Source organism: Melanostigma gelatinosum, assembly GCF_949748355.1.
Source record: "Melanostigma gelatinosum genome assembly, chromosome: 7".
In the NCBI taxonomy this organism is placed as follows: Eukaryota; Metazoa; Chordata; class Actinopteri; order Perciformes; family Zoarcidae; genus Melanostigma; species Melanostigma gelatinosum.
Window position 1 is genome coordinate 528,348 of NC_136640.1, and position 19,932 is coordinate 548,279.

Consider the following 19,932-nt stretch of genomic DNA (forward strand, 5'->3'; position numbering starts at 1 on the left):
TTTAAGTGGATGTCGTTGAAGACCTTAACAAGAGCAGTTTCAGTGCTGTGGTGCTGTCGAAAGCCTGACTGGAAAACCTCAAAGCAGTTATTTACGGCCAAGAAGTCGGTCAGCTGTTGGAAAACCGCTTTTTCAATTATTTTACTTAAAAATGGGAGGTTTGATATTGGCCTATAATTTTTCATCATTGTGGAGTCTAAACTAACCTTCTTTAGGAGCGGTTTAATAACTGCAGTTTTTAGGGATTGTGGGAAGACACCTGAGAGAAGGGATGTGTTTACAATATGTAAGAGATCAGTGGTCATGCAGTTTGAAATATTTTTGAAAAAGTGTGTTGGTAGAATATCCAAGCAGCAGGAGGATGACTTCAGATGTTGTATAATGTCTTCTAGGCTTCTACGGTCGATTGAATGAAATTGTGTCATGATATTTGAATGGATGTTATTCAGAGATCGGGACAACACATATCCTGTGGTTGGTGTGGAGGCACTGACTGCTTGTCTAATTTTCTGAATTTTGTCAGTAAAAAAGGAGGCAGATTGATTGCATGCCCAGGTGGATTGGAGCTCAGCAGCTACCGACACTGGAGGGTTTGTTAGCCTGTCGACGGCAGCAAATAAGGCGCGTGTATTGTTCTTGTTTTTGGTTATGATGTCAGAGAAGAATGACTGCCTTGCATTTCTTCCAAATTATAATTGCGAAGTCTCTCTTTATAGATGTCACAGTGAACCTGGAGATTAGTTTTTCGCCACCTGCGCTCAGCTTTCCGACACTCTCGTTTCTCTATTCTGACCAGCGTAGCATTTCTCCAAGGAGATCTTTGCTTACCCGAGACAACCTTCACTTTAGTGGGTGCAATGGCATCAATAATATTTTTAACTTTAAAATTGAAGCCATCTACAAGCTCAAGATCAGGCTGAATTAATTGTGATGAAAGGCAATGGGGAACGACTCCACAAAAAAAGACAGTCATGAAACTAGGAGTGCTGTTGTGGGCATAACACGCATACTCTAGCTGCAGTACCAGAATGTGTTTTAAGGGAATGGGAATGTTTAACACCAAACAGCTTGGCCTACACATCCAGCTAGAGGTCTCCACAGCCTCACGAAGGTAGTATGGTATGCGTCTGTGGAATCTAACACATGAGGACGACGCCAAAATGGGCTAAAGCAAATGGAGAAGTGGAGCGTCTAAATTCATCGCTGATTAAGGGCAGGGAGAATAACCTGAACTAGTGGAGGAGGTTGGGTAATACAAACTGTATATACGTGGTTTGGCTCACCTCTTTGTACAGCACTGGCAACCAAACACCTTGACATGGGGAGGCAAGTCTGTGTCTCAATTGGACAAAACCCAAGAATCCAGTGCGCATAGGTTTTTTGGGTTCTTCCAGCCTAATGTGAAGCTGTTCCATTGTGAACCTGTCCTTGGTCACTTCTGTTACACCAAATTCCAAAACTCAAGTTCTTCATTGCCGTGCTGTGCACTATATCCAATAGAAACTGTACAAAGTCATCAACTTACTGCCTGGCTCTGCTCACACATCTCAACATTTAGGACTAAAGTTATGCACTCAGAGAAGTTACCTTCCGTCTGTTTATTTACCATCATAAACATATCAAATATACTATCAACTTACACACCAACTTTCAATTCTATTCAATTTTATTTAAGCAGCTTACCATCACAAATCACAAATTAATTTGAATTCATAACAAGGCCAAATGAAAATGATTATAAAAACCCTAAGTCACCTGCAGCTACGTAGCTGCAGGTCAGAGGGCGGAGGAAGAGTGGTTGTGCCACTTTCATGCATTTTCTTTATTGGTTTTCAAAGGGGATTGCCTTTGTCAATATAATAGATAAGCATTGCTCCGTGTCCTTTTCTCTCTGGATTCATAAATGTTCGGAAGTATTTGGATGTGGAAAACATTAAAATCACCACCATGAACAATGCCACAATTTCATCCATAGAGTATCTAGCAAGAGGTCAACATTTTATAACAGAGGATATGTTTACATGTATTCCGTATTTTGGACATTTGCAATCCAAACATGATGGGATTGAAAAGTGGTTGTATGATGAGAAAATAGAGTGAGAGGGAGATACGCAGCACTCTGGGTACACTGGTCATATCAAGTCTACTCTGAACTATTTCAAAGCAGCAGCCAAAAGAGAAGTTGAGCAGAGAAGCGAGGTGAGGTGTGCAGGTACTGACAGCTCTCTGTCTGGTCTGTTTACAACCAGAGAAACAAACTCTGAAGATCTTCATGTACGAGTAAAGGATTGGTAGCAGAGGGACTAAGATGGAGACAGCAGTCATAAACAATCCATAAATGTTATTCACTTCAGTGTCAGAACACGCCAACTTAACAACGAGGTAGTTACGGCAATACAAACTGTTTATGATGTTTCCACAAAATGTCAAACGGATGTTTAAGGATAAAGTAATTAAGAATTTCACAAAAGAATAAAACCATAATACAGGGATAAAGGTAACAGCCTTGTTGAATGTCATACGTGTGTTATATTGTAGAGGACAACAGATAGCAAGATATCTGTCATAAGACATGACGGCTAAGTTACAAAACTCTATATTTACATACGAATAGACACAGAAGATCTGCAGGAAACAAAGTGGAGCAGAAACCGTGTGAATGTCAGAGAGGATCTGAACCAGCAGGAATGGAAACAACCCTGTACTACCAAACAGTTCATTCACAAACAGGCTGCAGAGAAAAAGGTACATGGGTTCATGTAAGCTTCTGTTCACACAGATAACCACAATCAGAGAACTGTTGACAATAACAATAACAATGTATAACATTGCAGTTAACATAAAATACAAGTATCTCAAAGTTCCTACATGTGTGTAAGTGTCAAGAATAAAGTAAGTTAAAGTTGAATTTACCATCATTCTAGTTTTAGACACTAATTGTAACAAGGTTCGCTTCTCATTTCTCAAACCAAACTGAATCATTTGATTTAATTGAAGACATTGTTCTGAATAACACAGGCAATATTTTCATGTTTGCCGAGCTTTACTTTGAAAACACTGCTTCACAGTTTCAAGCACAGACAAGAGAATAACTCACATGCAGCAATACTTACAATGTAGTGCCCAGCCTCAACGAATTAACAAAGACATTTCAATTCGATTTCTTAAATGACACAAAAACATTTATACTACACACAGATGAATGTTTGTAACCTGCTGATTAGCGGACTGCTAATGTCAGGCAGCTTTGAAATCTGCTGTTTATACCTCTTCATGTCAAGGAAGCAGACCCACCTCAGTCATGTCATGGCAGACAGGGAATACCAGAGATTACCATCGAACACACTTTGAGCTTTTTCTGCACACTACACACAGAAGAGACATATAGAGCAGCGCATTTGTGTATTAATTGCTGGCAAGTAACAATATATATATGTATATCTGTATGACTGAGTTTAAGATATTTTTTCCAGACACGCATCCATTCAGTGATTTTTACATACACAGATATATATTTATTATACATTATTTACTATGTTGCTGGTTTTAATTCATTTCAAAACTACTGTACAACTGTCTACTATAAATAGATTTCATATATTTATAAATTAATTTATCCCCATATTTAAATTTTTGCGCTATTTAATATTTAGGTCCTTGTTCCCGAACTATCTCATTTCCTCCACACAAAGTATTTAAGCACAACTGACCCAGTGAATTCCTCTTCAACTCAGCTTCAACATGATGTGCGACAGACGAACGACAACTCAGAGGTTTTCGGCCCTCAACCTTCCAACAGCCCCGGGGGGAGATCCCGACTTCCGACTCTCCGCTCACCCACCCGCCGGAGATCCTGGCAATAAATAATCCCTTCGGGGTCAAGACGGGTCGGGTGGGTTGCCGACATCACCGCAGACCCTTGCGCCTTTTACATGAGCCGATCCCCACCCTGGTGATGCGGTTGGCTGCTGCATTCCCAAACAACCCGACTCCGAGAAGAACGTTACCGCACACCGTCCACGGTCTGAGCCTCGATCAGAAGGACTCGGCCACCGAGTGACACTGGGCAATATATATTTGTCAGACGGGGATTCGGCGCTGGGCTCTTCCCTCTTTGCTCGTCGCTAGTGAGGGAATCCTGGTTAGTTTCTTTTACCTTCGCTGAGTAACATGCTGAAATTCAGCGGGTTATCTCGTCTGATCTGAGGTTGTAGTCGAATGATTTTGTCTCCCCGTAGGACTACAGCGTGCCTCCCCCCCACCCCCCGTGTGAAAGTGGGGAGGTTCTTGTTCTCAGGATCGGGTACCCTGCCCGCGGTGGAGGGTCCCGTCCGCAACCCACCCAACCCCAGAGGTACCCCATTAGACCCCCAATAGAGCGACACAGTCAGACTTACACATACGTAGACGAGATGTCCACCGACCGATGCCCCAGCTCGGCCCCCGGGAAGCAGTCGGGGAAGGAGGTAGAAAGGAAGAACCAACAGGGAGGAAGGGGAGCCCGCCAAGGGCCGACGCACCGGGGAGCCCGCCAAGGGCCCACGCACAGGGGAGCCCGAAGTCTGCATTTAGGGGGACGAAGGTAACTGGTGCCTGCGACTGTCCCATCCGCGGAAACGCGAGCGTCTCCGATTGATGCCGAAGCAACCCTCAGACAGGCAGCTCCGGAAGGAACCCGGGGTCGCAAGGTGCGTTCGAAATGTCGATCAATGTGTCCTGCAATTCACATTACATCACTAATCGGCCAGCCCATACAAGTGTAGTCCAAATGTCTCAGCAGAATGTCCCTACCAGAGATGAGTTCAATGAGGGTGGTGTCATCCGTGAACTTCAGGAGCTTGACGGACTGGTGACTGGAGGTGCAGCTGTTGGTGTACAGGGAGAAGAGAAGAGGGGAAAGAACGCAGCCTTGGGGGGAACCGGTGCTGATGGTCCTGGAGGATGAGACGTGTTTTCCTAGCTTCAGGTGCTGCTTCCTGTCGAACAGGAAGTCTGTGATCCACTTGCAGGTGGAGTCGGGCACCTGCAGCTGGGAGAGCTTATCATGCAGCAGAGACGGGATGATGGTGTTGAAGGCAGAGCTGAAGTCCACAAACAGGATCCTGGCATAGGTTCCTGGAGAGTCCAGATGCTGGAGGGTGAAGTGAAGGGCCAAGTTGACTGCGTCATCCACAGATCTGTTGGCTCTGTAAGCGAACTGCAGGGGGTCCAGGAGTGGGTCGGTGAGGGTTTTTAGATGGGACAGGACAAGGTGCTCAAAAGACTTCATGACCACAGAGGTCAGGGCGACGGGCCTGTAGTCACTAAGTCCTGTGATCCTTGTTTTTTAGGGGCAGGGATGATGGTGGAGACCTTGAAGCAGGCTGGTACATGGCAAGTCTCCAGTGAGGTGTTGAAAATGTCTGTAAACACCGGAGACAGCTGGTCAGCACAGTACTTCAGGGTGGAGGGGGAGATCAAGTCTGGGCCGGCTGTAGGGGGATTCTGTTTTTTAAAAAGCCTGTTTACATCGCTCTCCTGAATAGAGATAGTCACTGGGGGTGGGAGGGGCGCTGGAATGGTTGGTACATAGGCATGGGCCCCTGCTGAGCTGGGGGAGGGGGGGCTGGTGGGCTGTTGTTGGTTGATGGGGCTGTGGGGGATGGAGTCAGGACTGTCCCATTGTCTTTGAAAGCGACAGTAGTGCTCACTCAGCTCGTCTGCCAGGCGGAGGTCGTTCATGGAGTGGGGGGGTTTTAGGCTTATAATTGGTAATCTGTCTGAGACCTCTCCAGACAGAAACAGAGTCGTTGGCTGAGAGCTGATGTTGCAGTTTCTCCGAGGACAGTCGTTTAGCATCTCTCACTGCCTTGCTAAACCTGTATTTTTTGTTATAACTCACCCTGGTGCTTGATGGAACACAGCTGTCCTCACAGAAGCTGATATATGAAGTTACAGCCTCTGTGTACTCATCCAGACTGTTGGTAGCAGTCCTGAATACATCCCAGTCTGTACAGTCCAAGCACGCCTGAAGATCCTCTAGAGCCTCACTGGTCCACTTCTTGAATTTCCTCACCACAGGTTTGCAGAGCTTGAGTTTCTGCCTGTATGAGAGAATCAGATGGACCATGACATGGTCAGAGAGTCCCAGTGCAGCACGAGGGACGGCGTGATAGGCCCCGCTGATTGTGGTGTAGCAGTGGTAGGTAAGAGCACCCTTGACTAGAATGTCCAGTAATTCCACAGAAGTTAGCAGAAAAGTTGGAACTAAGTCCGCTGGAGTTGTACCCCTGATGTTCATGAGCTCATCTCTGGTGAAAGAGCTCCGGGAATCGCAGCATAAAACTGAATTAACGACAAAAACAACAAAAAACAATGCGCACCAACACGTCGAGGCAGCCTTCTTCTGCGGCGCCATCTTGTTCAAGATGGCCCTTTACCGCTTTTGGCCACCAGAGGGCCACCCCGGGACTTTCGGGAAAAAAACTGCAATCCATGGCCAGCTCGGTGGGATCCTGGATTGATAATTTAAACTGCCGTAACTTCTCAACCGTTCGGTATCCCGCTTTGAAACGTAAAAATCTTGGACCAACGCTTAATTGTACGGAATCAATATTTTGGGACAGATGTTGCCATTTGGTCAGTATCATTGGGCCACATGAGATTCCATAATAATGTAGTCGGAATGACACTTTTTGAGTTGTAAATAAACTGACATTTGACCTGGAAGATCTCCACAACCCTTTGGGCTAGGAAGCTGAAATTTGGACTGTACTATCATCTCAAAGTGTAGATAGTATAGATCCACTGGTATGAAAATTGAAAGGATTGGACCAACTCCAATTCTTTGAAGTCTCAGGCAAAGTAAGGCATGGCATTGATTTTGCTCAAAAGTCAAACTCGTCCGATTTACTTGAAAACTTGCACACCTGGTGGGCTGTTCCCAGGTATGCCCCCTCATAAGTTTCAGCCTCCTAGCCAAAAGCAATTGGAAAAAATTGTTTGGGAGAGATGGGTAGCTTTTATGTCATATCGGTTGGGATAATTGGCCTACATGGTCAGCCCATACACCTGTAGTTGAAATGACCCTTTTTGAGTTCCCTTATAACTCAAAACCTGCCATTTCGAGGACCTTTCTGTCTGGGAAATGGCAGATGCCTTATAACTAAAAATGGCCATTTCCACTACATTTGATTGGCCTCTCATTTCAGCCAAAAATCCCAACCCAATCGACCGACATTGACCTTGAAGTGTCCTTCATATCTGCAACATGCAAATAACTAGGGGTGTAATGGATCACAAACCTCACGGTTCGGATCACGGTTCAGGAGTCACGGTTCGGATCATTTTTAGGATCAACAAAGAAAAGGGGAGGAGCCAATATATAACTTTGCTTTCCATTTATTAATTAAAGAACTTCAAGAACACTTAAAGCAAAGAACTTTGGGCTATAGTCTTACATGAAAACAAAAATATTGAAGATGTCCAATTTGAAACAAAATGAAAGAAATAAATAAAAATAATACATTCAAGAATTCTGTTAAGTTTAAGTGCAACATGAGGGATGTTGATATCCTCGTCCTTTCATCAATATTGAAAGAAAGAAACAGCCAGTGAGCTAGCTTCCACTGTTTACACTGAACTGAACTGCTCGGCAACAACTTGGGTCTTTGTTTACTTCCTGTCAGGTTATGCCACAATAATACACAATAATGTTACATTACTGTGACATTATTTTCAAAAAGATGAGAATATCTCCATTGTCTGGGGAGAGGGTCGACCTTTCTGTGGTGACTGGAATATTATTGGGCCTGTCTAGCTTCACCTGCCCCAGGTGTGTGTCTGTGTGACTCTCACAGAGGGGGCGTGTCTACAGCACCTGCCCCAGGTGTGTGTCTGTGTGACTCTCACAGAGGGGGCGTGTCTACAGCACCTGCCCCAGGTGTGTCTGTGTGACGCTCACAGAGGGGGCGTGTCTACAGCATCGGACTAAGAATCACTCCGCCGTGGTGAAAGCAGTCTCTGCAGTCTTTTCCTTCTCATAGAGGTCTGGAACAGCTTCACACTGAAGTGGGTGCGTGAGTGGATTTCGTAGCGTGGCTCAAGCACTTTAACCAGATTTAGAAATCCTTTGTTTTCTACACCGGAGTGTCCCCGTCGCTGACAGACGGGATGGTGTCTCTTCATATGTGTGGACATGCCGATGTTTTGCCGTTGTCGTGTGTCTTTCTCTTTAAACAACGCCTACATGCCGTAACGGTTTCGTCCACCACCCTCATCCGTCATTATACGTTACAGGGAAGACAAAATGTTGCCAAACTTGCGACTTAAATGACGCCGCGGCTTCTGACGTTCCTCCACTCGCCATGACTTCACCGTTAAATGCTTCTAAGCTGCTCCATTCACGTGAACACACGACTGCTTTATATCTGTTCACTGACACTCTGCATTGATATTCGCGGCCTTGTTACTTGAAAAGGAACAGCAGCAGTCAAACTTTATTACACACTACGATTACACTGTAAAAAAAGAAAACAAATACTCGATTGATCAGCGGTTCACGAGTGATCCGAACCGTGAGGGCTGATCCGAACCGTGAGGGCTGATCCGAACCGTGAGGGCTGATCCGAACCGTGAGGGCTGATCCGAACGGATCACGGATTGATCCGTGATCCGTGACACCACTACAAATAACTCATCAAATAGCTCAAACAGTCAGGAAATTGCACCCAACATCTTATCTGAGGTCCTGAGCTTGCTCACCAAGGACCCCATCTCTCAGCCCTCTGGAAAGCTATCTTCTTTTAGCAGCATGTGTAGGAAATTTGAGTGTAGAACTTAAACGGAAGGGGAGGAGTTTTGAACGGATATGAGGGCGGGGATAGAAAGACTTTCTCTCTCTGTTAGTGTCGTTCCCAGGGAACGGATGTGTCTCCTGGGACCAGAGTGAGTTTTTTGCAAAGAGGGTTAAAATAGTGTAATATTTCATGGGAGTATGTACTTCACTGTAATCGTACTTGCATCAGTGGGATTAAATTCCTTTTAATTGTAAACCAGTTTTGGTCGATTTATTATCACAGCGTGTCCACTATGAACAGCAGCTGGACACGAGCTCTGGCCTTCCTCTCTGTGGAGCAGACTCAAGCCTCTACAATTTGGCACCCCAGATGGGACGCTCTCACCGGGCTCGAGGCAGCGTGGGCTGGAGGCAGCATTGGTCAATCATGCCTCCTGGGCACAAAACAATGGTACGCAGAGCCGTTTCAGGAAGTCTGTTTTAGTTAGCTTTTAGGACATTTGGGGAGGAATGTTTGACTAGCGTTGCTAACTGCTAGCGTTGCTTGTGCCGGTGAGGAGCGGGACCACGAGGAGGCCACATTCCACTGGGTAAGCTACGATTTACAGTCTGAAGTATACTAGCATGGTGCACTAAAGGGACCGGTCCAGTGAATAAAGAAATTAAAGATTACAGCGCTGTAATAAAAATCACCACATTGGAATCAGTGAACAGTCGTCTGCTAGGCTAACCAGCATGCGTATACTGAGAGACCCCCTGGCTCAGCGTGTGCATTGCCGGGTCTTGCAGATAACGTGTTTAAAAGCAGTTTTTTGTAGCTTGGCTAACTGAAATATCGTGGCTTTGAGGGGCTTAGGTTTGCAATCCTTTGTGGGCTTTGTCCGCGAATTTTGGGTCGAGTTAGATAAACTGTTGAGACGAAGCTAAGGCTAGCGGGAGTTAGCTTCCGAGGCTGCGGGTCACAGGTGGTGATACACCGGTCCCGGAAGTCTCTCTCGGTTTACTTTGGCCATGCATTAAAATAGCGATCGTGTGGGTGATTCGAAGAAATAGAATAATAGACATTTGGTGTAACTAGGCGGACTGGAGTAGTGTTTGTTTTACTGCTAGAGTCTGACTCGCTAAAAAGCATTCATGATGATCTTTGGGTCTGGAGAAGCTAAATAGCCTGTTAAACCAGAGGATTTGAGGTTAAATAAAACCGGACAATAAGTCCAATAATACGTGTGACTAGTCTGTGTTTTAGAGCAGCTTTCATCGACCGGTGAAACTGCTCGCATATCCATTAGCCTGCGGGTGGTAGGCGGTAGTGCGATGGAGCTTCACCCCTAGGCTTCCTGCCACTGCATTCCACAGCTCTGATGTAAACTGTGGGCCTCGGTCCGAGGAAACGTCAGCTGGGGCTCCGAACCTGGCGACCCAAGCCTGAATAAACGCCTGAGCCACCTCATCCAACGTTGTTGATGACAACGGGATAGCTTCTGGCCAATGAGTGGTTCGGTCTACCATCGTGAGGAGATGTGTGAACCCACAGGATGGGGGCAAAGGTCCTACCAAGTCCACATTCACATGATCGAACCTCCTTTCTGGCACCGAGAACTGTGCTAACGGGGCCTTTATGTGACGGTGCACCTTGGAGCGCTGGCAGTAACAAAGTCCCAGCTGAAACGCTGCCCCATAAAACACAGCTCCAGGCACCGTGTCTCAAAAGTGCGTTTGGGGGTACCGTTCGCGGCTTCCAGCGGGGGGCCCTGCCCGTTTGTCAGCATGTCCACCTGCGATCACGTCCGTGGTGATGGCAATCGGAGCCTTTGGTGACGGGTGTGCCAGCATTGTTGCGTTTGCCAGACCTGTTTTCACATCAACAAACGCAAGTTCCCTCTCTTCAGTCCAGTCCACAAGCTGTTTGATGGCCTTGCCTTTCAGGGCTTCGTACAGGGGCCGCATCACTTGCGCTGCTCGGGGAATAAAGCGATGGTAAAAGTTCACCGTGCCTAAAAACTCCTGCAGGGCCCTCACCGTGAGTGGGCGTGTAAAGTTAGTCACTGCCTCCACCTTTGCCGGGAGGGGAAGCGCCCCGTCCTTTGTGATGCGGTGTCCCAGAAAGTCAATGGTGGTCAACCCAAACTGGCACTTTGCCGGGTTGATGATCAACCCGTGCTGGCTGAGTCGCTCAAATAGAGTCCGGAGGTGAGACCTATGCTCCGCTCTTGATGAACTGGCCACCAGGATGTCATCCAGGTAGACGAACAGGAAAGGCAGGTCCCTCAGCACCGTGTCCATTAGACGCTGGAACGTCTGCGCTGCATTTTTTAGGCCAAACGGCATCCTCAAGAACTCAAACAGGCCGAATGGAGTGATCAACGCAGTCTTGGGAATGTCCAGCGGGTGAACGGGCACTTGATGGTAACCTCGTACCAGGTCCACTTTCGAAAACACCACACTATCCGACAAGTGGGTAGAAAAGTCTTGAATATGTGGAACGGGATAGCGGTCCGGGATCGTTGCATCGTTGAGCCGGCGATAATCTCCACACGGGCGCCACCCGCCCCCAGGCTTCAGGGCCATGTGCAGGGGTGAAGCCCATGGACTGTCGGAGCGGCAAATGATGCCCTGGCGCTCCATGTTTTCAAACTCTATCTTGGCGATGGTGAGCTTCGCTGGATCTAGGCGCCGGGCCTGGGCATGTACCGGTGGGGTATGAGGTTACCATCAAGTGCCCGTTCACCCGCTGGACATTCCCAAGACTGCGTTGATCACTCCATTCGGCCTGTTTGAGTTCTTGAGGATGCCGTTTGGCCTAAAAAATGCAGCGCAGACGTTCCAGCGTCTAATGGACACGGTGCTGAGGGACCTGCCTTTCCTGTTCGTCTACCTGGATGACATCCTGGTGGCCAGTTCATCAAGAGCGGAGCATAGGTCTCACCTCCGGACTCTATTTGAGCGACTCAGCCAGAACGGGTTGATCATCAACCCGGCAAAGTGCCAGTTTGGGTTGACCACCATTGACTTTCTGGGACACCGCATCACAAAGGACGGGGCGCTTCCCCTCCCGGCAAAGGTGGAGGCAGTGACTAACTTATAGATGTGTAGAGATGTGATGCTCCACCCCATGCTTGACCGTGGAGGAGAAGGTGGGATGCGAGAGGTCTGGGAACTCAGCCAGCAGATGCAGAAACTCATCAGCCGCTGCAAGCATGTTAGTCAACCTGGTAGAGCCCTCTCCACTTAGTGTACATGGGTAAAAGCAAAAAGTCACAGCATTTATCAGGCGGCGGCCCTTGACGTCCACCAATAGTCCATAAGCGCATAGGAAATCCGCACCAAGCAGGGGAATGGCAATTTTGGCAGGAACAAAGTCCCAGCTGAAACGCTGCCCCATAAAACACAGCTCCAGGCACCGTGTCCCAAAAGTGCGTATGGGGGTACCGTTCGCGGCTTCCAGAGGGGGGCCCTGCCCGTTTGTCAGCATGTCCACCCGCGATCACGTCAGGGTCACCAATGTAGGTGCGTGGAAACAAACAAGGAGGCGAGTATTCCCTTTGGCTGCACCATGTGGCCGTTTATTTCCATCCATACAAAACAACATCCATTCACTTCCTGCCACCCTTTAACCCCCCCTGTCACCAGGGTTACGCCCCTTTCCTTAAAGGGGCCCCGTGAATTCGGTCGTTCCCTACAATATAACTTTAGTTGTTGACTTTGGTTTTAATTCAGCATTCTGACGAACATTAATGGTTTCAGTTGTGCTTCTTCAATTCTTGAACTTAATTGTGATTCATTAGTAAATGAGATTCATTATTGTGCAGTGTGGGGTTGATGAAGTGTCAAAGATTGCAGTGTGGATTGTAAGTGTAGTTCAACAGTTTGACTTGCATTGGTATTTCTGATTGAATATTTTTGAATACAGTTATTGAATTTGAATTTAGATTTAGATTCGAATTTGATTTTTAATTCTAATTAATTTTTAATTGATTAATTATCAATTTAATTTTAATTTTGATTTTAAACCTTTTGAATTCTGATTTGGATTTTGATGTTGATTCTGATTTAGGTGTTGAGTTTGATTTAAGAGTTCTAACTTCAATTTTGGTTCAAGATTTCTTCACATATCCTGTATTGACTAATTTTGGTACATTTACTGTTTTACATCGTTCCGAAGAATCAATTTTGACACGGACAGCGCTAAAATAGTTGAGAGATCGTTGACCTCTCATACACTACAGACGTATGCTGACATTTACTGCTGAACTTTGGGCAGTTTTGTGTTTGTTTTAGTCAAGGTGCGTGGTTGAGTGGATCCAGACCTGGGAAGTGGAGCAGTGGATCCCAGTTTTGGAGTCAACGACCGCACACAATACAGCACAGAGGGTGAGTTGACTTTGATTCATGTGATGACAAGCATGTACATTTAATACACACATTTGAATACTCCTAGGCTGCATAATGTTTACATTCAAGAGGCAGAGAAGGGAAGAGGAGTGTGCTATGTATGCGGGAGTGAAAGTCATTGGGCAAGAGATTGCTCACAGAAGGCACGAAGACCGTTCAGTGCAGCACCACAACATGTTCCGTTCCCACCACAACATCAGCAGCACCTAAGACCAGGACCATCTGGACCTCCTCCCATGAGACATCAACAGATGCCCATGCTGTCACCAGGACGATGGGGAGGTTCCGTGTATAGCCAAGATACATAGATGATTGCCACGTAATCTCTTACAGCAGAGATATCGTGGTGAAGGGGGGATATGGTAAGGTGTTAAACATTTTTTGTAGATCCACGTTTAGAACAGTTTTCAGTATAGGTGCTACTCACATTTTTTGAGATTTAATAACGTCATGATAAACCACAACTTTTGAATTTAAATACAGCAAAATCCAAGTCTTCTAACTCAGTGATAGGTCCTAGCCTAGACTTGCTAGCTCTAGAAATTGAGAAATATATGGGAGCTCTAACTAACATGAGCCGAGTCTTGTTTTCTCAGGTGACAAACGCAGAAGCAGCAGCTGATGAAAGGAAGCAGGCTGACGTGTCACCAGGCAGTTTGGTGTGGATAAAATTCCACAAGCGCAGGTGGAGTGAACCAAGGTGGACCGGACCATGGGAGGTAGTATTGGCAACCTCACATGCAGTAAAGGTAAAAGGTAAAATGGGAGCGACTTGGCACCACCTCACTCACTGTGCAGCAGCGAAGGTAACGAGTAAGACACTCGCAGAGACAGGATTGAACATCAAACAGGCAAAATTTGAAGCCAAAGATACCCAGAAGAGGAGTTAGACAGTACTGACAATGACGTTTCCCCCACAGTTTAAGCGAGGGCTTCCATTAGGAGACTCTAGGTTCAGTGGGTTATGGAAGTCTGTAATAATTTTCTTCCTGAGTTCAGTAGTTTCCCTCTTAGTATGGGGAATTAAACACAGGCAGGAACCAGAACACATGCATGACTACATCAAGATTCGACATTTAGCCTCAGTAGCTAAGCAAACCGATCCCCGACCACGTAGAGAGGCTTCTCTGAAGACACTCACCTATGAACATGTTACTCTCACTCTTATGTTCAAAGAAGGTACAGCATAAGTATGAAGAACCAAAAGAGGTGCCGATAGCCCAAAGAGAGCTTTTGATGACCACGTGTACGTAGATGTCATAAGGGTGCCAAGGGGGGGTGTCTAATGAATTTCAAGCCAGAAATCAAATAGCAGCAGATTTAGAATCTGTTTTCTCTCAAAGGGTAACGATTAATAAAAATGTCGATTGGATCAACTACATTTACGATAACCAACAGCGTTTTGTAAACTTCACCAGGGACGCCATATCAGGACTGCATGCACAGCTGGTGAAGACTAGTTTAATGACCCTGCAGAACAGAATGGCATTAGATATGATTTAGCAGAGAAAGGTGGCGTTTGCCAGATGTTTGGGTCTGCGTGCTGTACTTTCATTCCAAAAAGCACAGCTCCTGATGGATCGGTGACCAGGGCGCTGGCAGGATTGACAGCACTCAGCCAAGAGATGGCGGAGAACTTCTACAGAAGTTTATTGCTTCAACGATTAGCCAGACGCAAATACAGGGCAACCAGTTATGTGTCGAGGATGAGGAAGAATTGGAGCTTCTGATGGCCACAGTCTAGATGAGGCCACCAGCGGTGCCATAGCGGAACTTCACAAGCAGTTCCTGACCAGCCTCTCGGAGATCCTGAAGGACCTGATAAGGCCCAGATGGACTTCTAAAACACATCCGGTGAAATATTGGAAATTTTGCAAATAGCCGGATTGTTTTGGATGAGTATTTTGAGATTTTTTTGTTTAATTGGGTTATAATGGGATTTTAGGGTGCAAGGATTAAGAAATGTAATTTTGTCAAGTGTAAAAGAACAGTCAAGGCTTCTCAGTATGTTTTCTCTAGCCTACAGAGTGTATCCCGACCCCACCAGCCCCAAGACATGGAAGACAGTGGACTTCAACGGACACGACTGGTTTTGGGTTAGAGAGGCAAGCGTAGGGTGAAACAGACCGGATAGGAATACTTGAAATGATATCTGTATGCATGAATTGTTTGCCACTGTTTAGATAGATGGGGAACCTCTCCCTGGATCGAGTAGGGGAGGGGTCTCCGGGGACATTGGGGTTAGCTAACTCACAGTGAACTGTGGGTTAGGGGGGAATTTTAGGAAATTTGAGTGTAGAACTGTGTGTTTAGTAGTTATAATAAAAGTGTTCAATGATTCATATTTGAGAGTTCATAATTAGTCATAATCATAAGTGTTTTGGAAATGCATAATTAAGATAAGCATAAAGTGTTTTAGGATTAGTAGCTAGAAGTAGAATTTGGGACATGTAGCTTTTGCCAAAAGTTGCAACGTGTTATCTATTATATGGAATGTTTATCATGGAGGGATTAAACAATAACTGACAGTCATTGAATGTGTTAAAGAACTCAGGGACAGAAAGACAGACAGGCGAATACACTCCTGGAAGTTAGCCAATAGGAATTGGGATAAACGGAAGGGGAGGAGTTTCGAACGGATATGAGGGCGGGGATAGAAAGACTTTTTCTCTCTCTGTTAGTGTCGTTCCCAGGGAACGGATGTGTCTCCTGGGACCAGAGGGAGTTTTTTGCAAAGAGGGTTAAAATAGTGTAATATTTCATGGGAGTATGTACTTCACTGTAATCATACTTGCATCAGTGGGATTAAATTCCTTTTAATTGTAAACCAGTTTTGGTAGATTTATTATCGCAGCGTGTCCACTGTGAACAGCAGCTGGACACGCGCTCTGGCCTTCCTCTCTGTGGAGCAGACTCAAGCCTCTACACATGCTAATGAGATCAAATCAAGTAATCCTAGTAGAGTGTCCTCTTGTGTCCACCATATGTCAATTTTAAAACAAAAATAAATTTATTAGTGTTTTTATAGGACCCAACAAAAACCCTCTTGACTCTAAAGACTGAAAACTGCTTTTTTGGAAAAATGTTCCCTAATTTTCCAAAAAATTTCGACTACATTTGATTGGGCTCTCATTTTGTCCAAAAATCCTGACCCAAACGGCAGTAATTGTCCCGGGTTTCCCAATACCTTTTGGGTTCATTTGTGCCATTTGGGTTGGGGTTTTTGGGACAAATGACAGCCCAATCAAATGTAGTTTAAGTGGCAGTTTTTGAGTATCTTTACAACTCAAAAACTGTCATTTCAACTACATGTCATGGGCCGGTCATGTAGACCAATAATCCTAATCCAAAACTCCCAAATGTCAGTAGGCCAGTTTTTACCAGTCTTTTCTCTTTATTTTTTCACTTTAAATCAAAGTAGAGATTTGGATCCTTTTCCTCTTCAAAGAGGGGCTTGTGACCGTTAAATACCTAAAATGTGGACCTTGTAGCTGCAAGTTAAGGTCCCCCAAAACAGCCCCAAAGGGCTAAATTGGTACCATATATTTGGGGATTTTTTGACCAATATAGAAATGGCCATAATCTCTCAAACATTGGTACCAGAAACCCCGGATTGTGGACACACATTGTGGACTGGGCCTACAATAAGGTCACGTGACCAAAATTCCTATAAATTATCTAGAAAAGAAATTTGCCTGTATGAAACTCAAAGCTCAGCATGGTGTCAGGGTTGCTAAATTGTTTTAGCAACTTTTATTTCTAAACTTGTCAGAGCCCTGCTTTTTAAATATGTTGTAGCCACGCCCAAATGAGGCACATTCATGTTAGATGGCACTCTCTAGCACTTTGTATGCCTGCGCGGGAGGAGGGACACTTGGCCTACATTTGAAGAGGGAATGTTGATAGGATAAATTAATGGAAAATGATGACCAAATGGCCCTCCTTCAAAATGTCATAACTTCTCAGAAAAAGGCTGGAACTGCGTTGAAATTGAAACGAGACATTCCATTGGATGACTTGAATGAGCACATGGAGCAGCTAGTCTGCAAACCTTTGGGAAAGCTATCTTTCTTCAGGAACATTGTATTGATGTAAATCCAACTGAACCTGAAAGGGTGTCTGCTGTTGTCCACCATACATCATCTTCATTTGTTTTGTAGAAATGGTTTTATGGCACCCAACAGAAACAGAAACATGTATACATCATGAATAGTCTTTTAATTAATTAAACATACTTTAAAGTAAGATAGAGGAATAAATCATTTTTGTAAGTTAAGAGATGGTCGTGGAGATGAAATGACTAAAATCTAGGGGTCGTAGGTCCAAGTTAAGGTGCCCAAAAACAGGCACAAAGGTCATAATTGGTGCAATTGGTGCAATATATAACAAGTGACAAGAAATTGTGGAAACTGCCTGAATTTTGCATTACACATTGCCTCTGATGACTTGATTCAGCATGCCGAGCAAGAATTCTGCATACCTTTGGGAAAGCTATCTTTCTTCAGGAACATTGCATTGATGTAAATCCAACTGATCCTTAAAGACTGTCCTCTGTTGTCCCCTACGTTTCATTTAAAAGACATTTCATGGGAAAAGAGGTCCAAAAGGCAAAGGGAGATTTGGGAAAGTTTTCATTTTTGATTTTTCTTTTCAAAACTGCAAAGTGGCTCCCTTGTGCTTAATTTGGCACTTTGGGGACCATTTGGGGTCGTCCGTGCGCATCCGGTAACATCCGATATGTCTACGGTCGAATGTGGTACCGTATGATGATAACTGACCCGTTTCCATGTTTTCAACTCGAAAGGCATAAAACGGTCCATTCGGCATATAACCCACCCATTTCCATGTTTTCCAATGAATTAGACCTGAAAGGCAGAAGTCCCCCCATTTGGCCTTCCTGTACAACATCGCCTCCCGCAGCATTTCTGGCTTCGGTACACTTTTGATTCAATTGACACTTTTACTCCTTAAACGCCCAATGAAAAGTAGTCCAAACAGCCACAACATTGTCATCGTACTCAATTAAGTCTGCTTCGCAACTACGGCCCATGCAAAAGTTGGGCCATAAGGCTGACATTCCCAATGAATAATTTCTGTCATATGCACTGAAAAGGAACAGCAGCTGTTGTGACTCTGTTATGTTGTTAATTCTGTACACATGACAGTGTACACTTCTGTCCATCCTGATAGAAGGATCCCTCCTCTGTTGCTCTTCCAAAGGTTTCTTACTTTAAATGTTTTTTTGGGGGGGAGTTTTTCCTCGACCGATGTGAGGGTCAAAGGTCAGAGGATGTTGTGCTTTCCCACGGCTTTCAAAACTGCCAGAGTCACCCCCCTTCTGAAGAAACCATCACTTGACCCCTCTGATGTCTTCAGACAAGTTTCTCTTCTACCCTTTCTATCCAAAACACTTGAACGTGCTGTCTTTAACCAACTGCCTTCCTATCTCCATCAGAACAACCTCTTGGACCCCCACCAGTCCGGGTTCAAGGTGGGTCGCTCGACTGAGACAGCCCTCCTTGTGGTGACGGAGTCGCTTCACACAGCGAGAGCGAACCCTCTCTCCTCTGTCCTGATTCTCGTGGACCTGTCTGCAGCATTTGACACTGAACCACCAGATCCTCCTCTCCACCCTCGAGGGGATGGGCGTCTCAGGCTCTGCACTCTCCCTGTTTGCATCCTACCTGACAGGTCGATCCTACCAGGTGACATGGAGGGGGGCCGTGTCGGAACCACGCATGCTGACTACGGGGGTTCCACAAGGTTCAGTTCTGGGCCCCCTTCTCGCCCCCCCGTGGTGACTCCAACTCAGACTGCGAGAAACCTGGATGTGACCCTGGACGACCAACTGTCGTTCTCAGCAAACATTGCATCGGTTACACGCTCCTGCAGATTCCTGCTCTCCAACATCAGGAGGATTCGCTTCCTCACTGAGGAGACAGTGCAGGTGATCATCCAGGCTCTTCTCATCTCCCGTCTGGACTACTGCAACTCACTACTTGCCGGAGCCCCGGCGTCGGTCATCAGACCTCTGGAGCTTGTCCAGAAAGCTGCAGCTCGCCTGGTGTTCAATCGCCCCAAGTTCTCCAACAACTTGCCTTCTCCGTTCTCTCCACTGGCTCCTGTAAGAGCATCCAGTGTGAGACTCTGATGCTAGCCTACAGGGCAGTGAAAGGAACAGCTCCTTCCTATCTCCAGGCCATGGTCAAGCCCTACACCCCCGCCCGACCACTTCTCTCTGCTACCTCGGGGTGATCGGTTGCCCCGTCGCTCAGAGGTCCCTGCGGCCGATCGACCCGGTCACGGCTGTTTTCTGTCCTGACCCCTCAGTGGTGGAATGAACTCCCCACTGACGTCAGGACAGCAGAGTTGCTGCCCATCTTTCTATGCTTGTTTAAAAAAGGAGATGCACTTATGACTTCTGGTGACTAGTAGTTCTCTTGTAGTTCTCTCTCATGTTGAATATACTTATTGTAAGTCACTTTGGATAAAAGCGTCTGCTAAATGACTAATGTAATGTAATGTTGTGCGAGTACAGATTGTAAAGCCCTCTGAGGCAAATTTTTGATTCATGATTTTGGTCTATACAAAATAAACTGAATTGTATGCCTTCAACCCACAACTCTCAACCACCTTTTGCTCCCGAAGTCCATCCCTGACTTTGACGTGCAACAAACCATTTGAAACCCTTATAGCTATTAGCGTGGTCCTAGTTAGTGAATGAGCATTGTTGGAGTGAACTGGGGAAGATTTTCAAAGCCAAC

The 19,932-nt window shown here is 45.8% G+C and overlaps 1 protein-coding gene across 1 annotated transcript; it reads right to left on the minus strand.

Annotated features, from left to right (window-relative positions):
* Positions 1-1,980: 1,980 nt before the first annotated feature.
* LOC306779547 (olfactory receptor 11A1-like) lies at positions 1,981-2,916 on the minus strand (the record flags this gene model as incomplete). The annotated part of the gene is made up of 1 exon (XM_079271511.1): positions 1,981-2,916. The coding sequence occupies one exon, from the start codon at positions 2,914-2,916 to the stop codon at positions 1,981-1,983; it is 936 nt and encodes a 311-aa protein (XP_079127637.1).
* Positions 2,917-19,932: the final 17,016 nt, after the last annotated feature.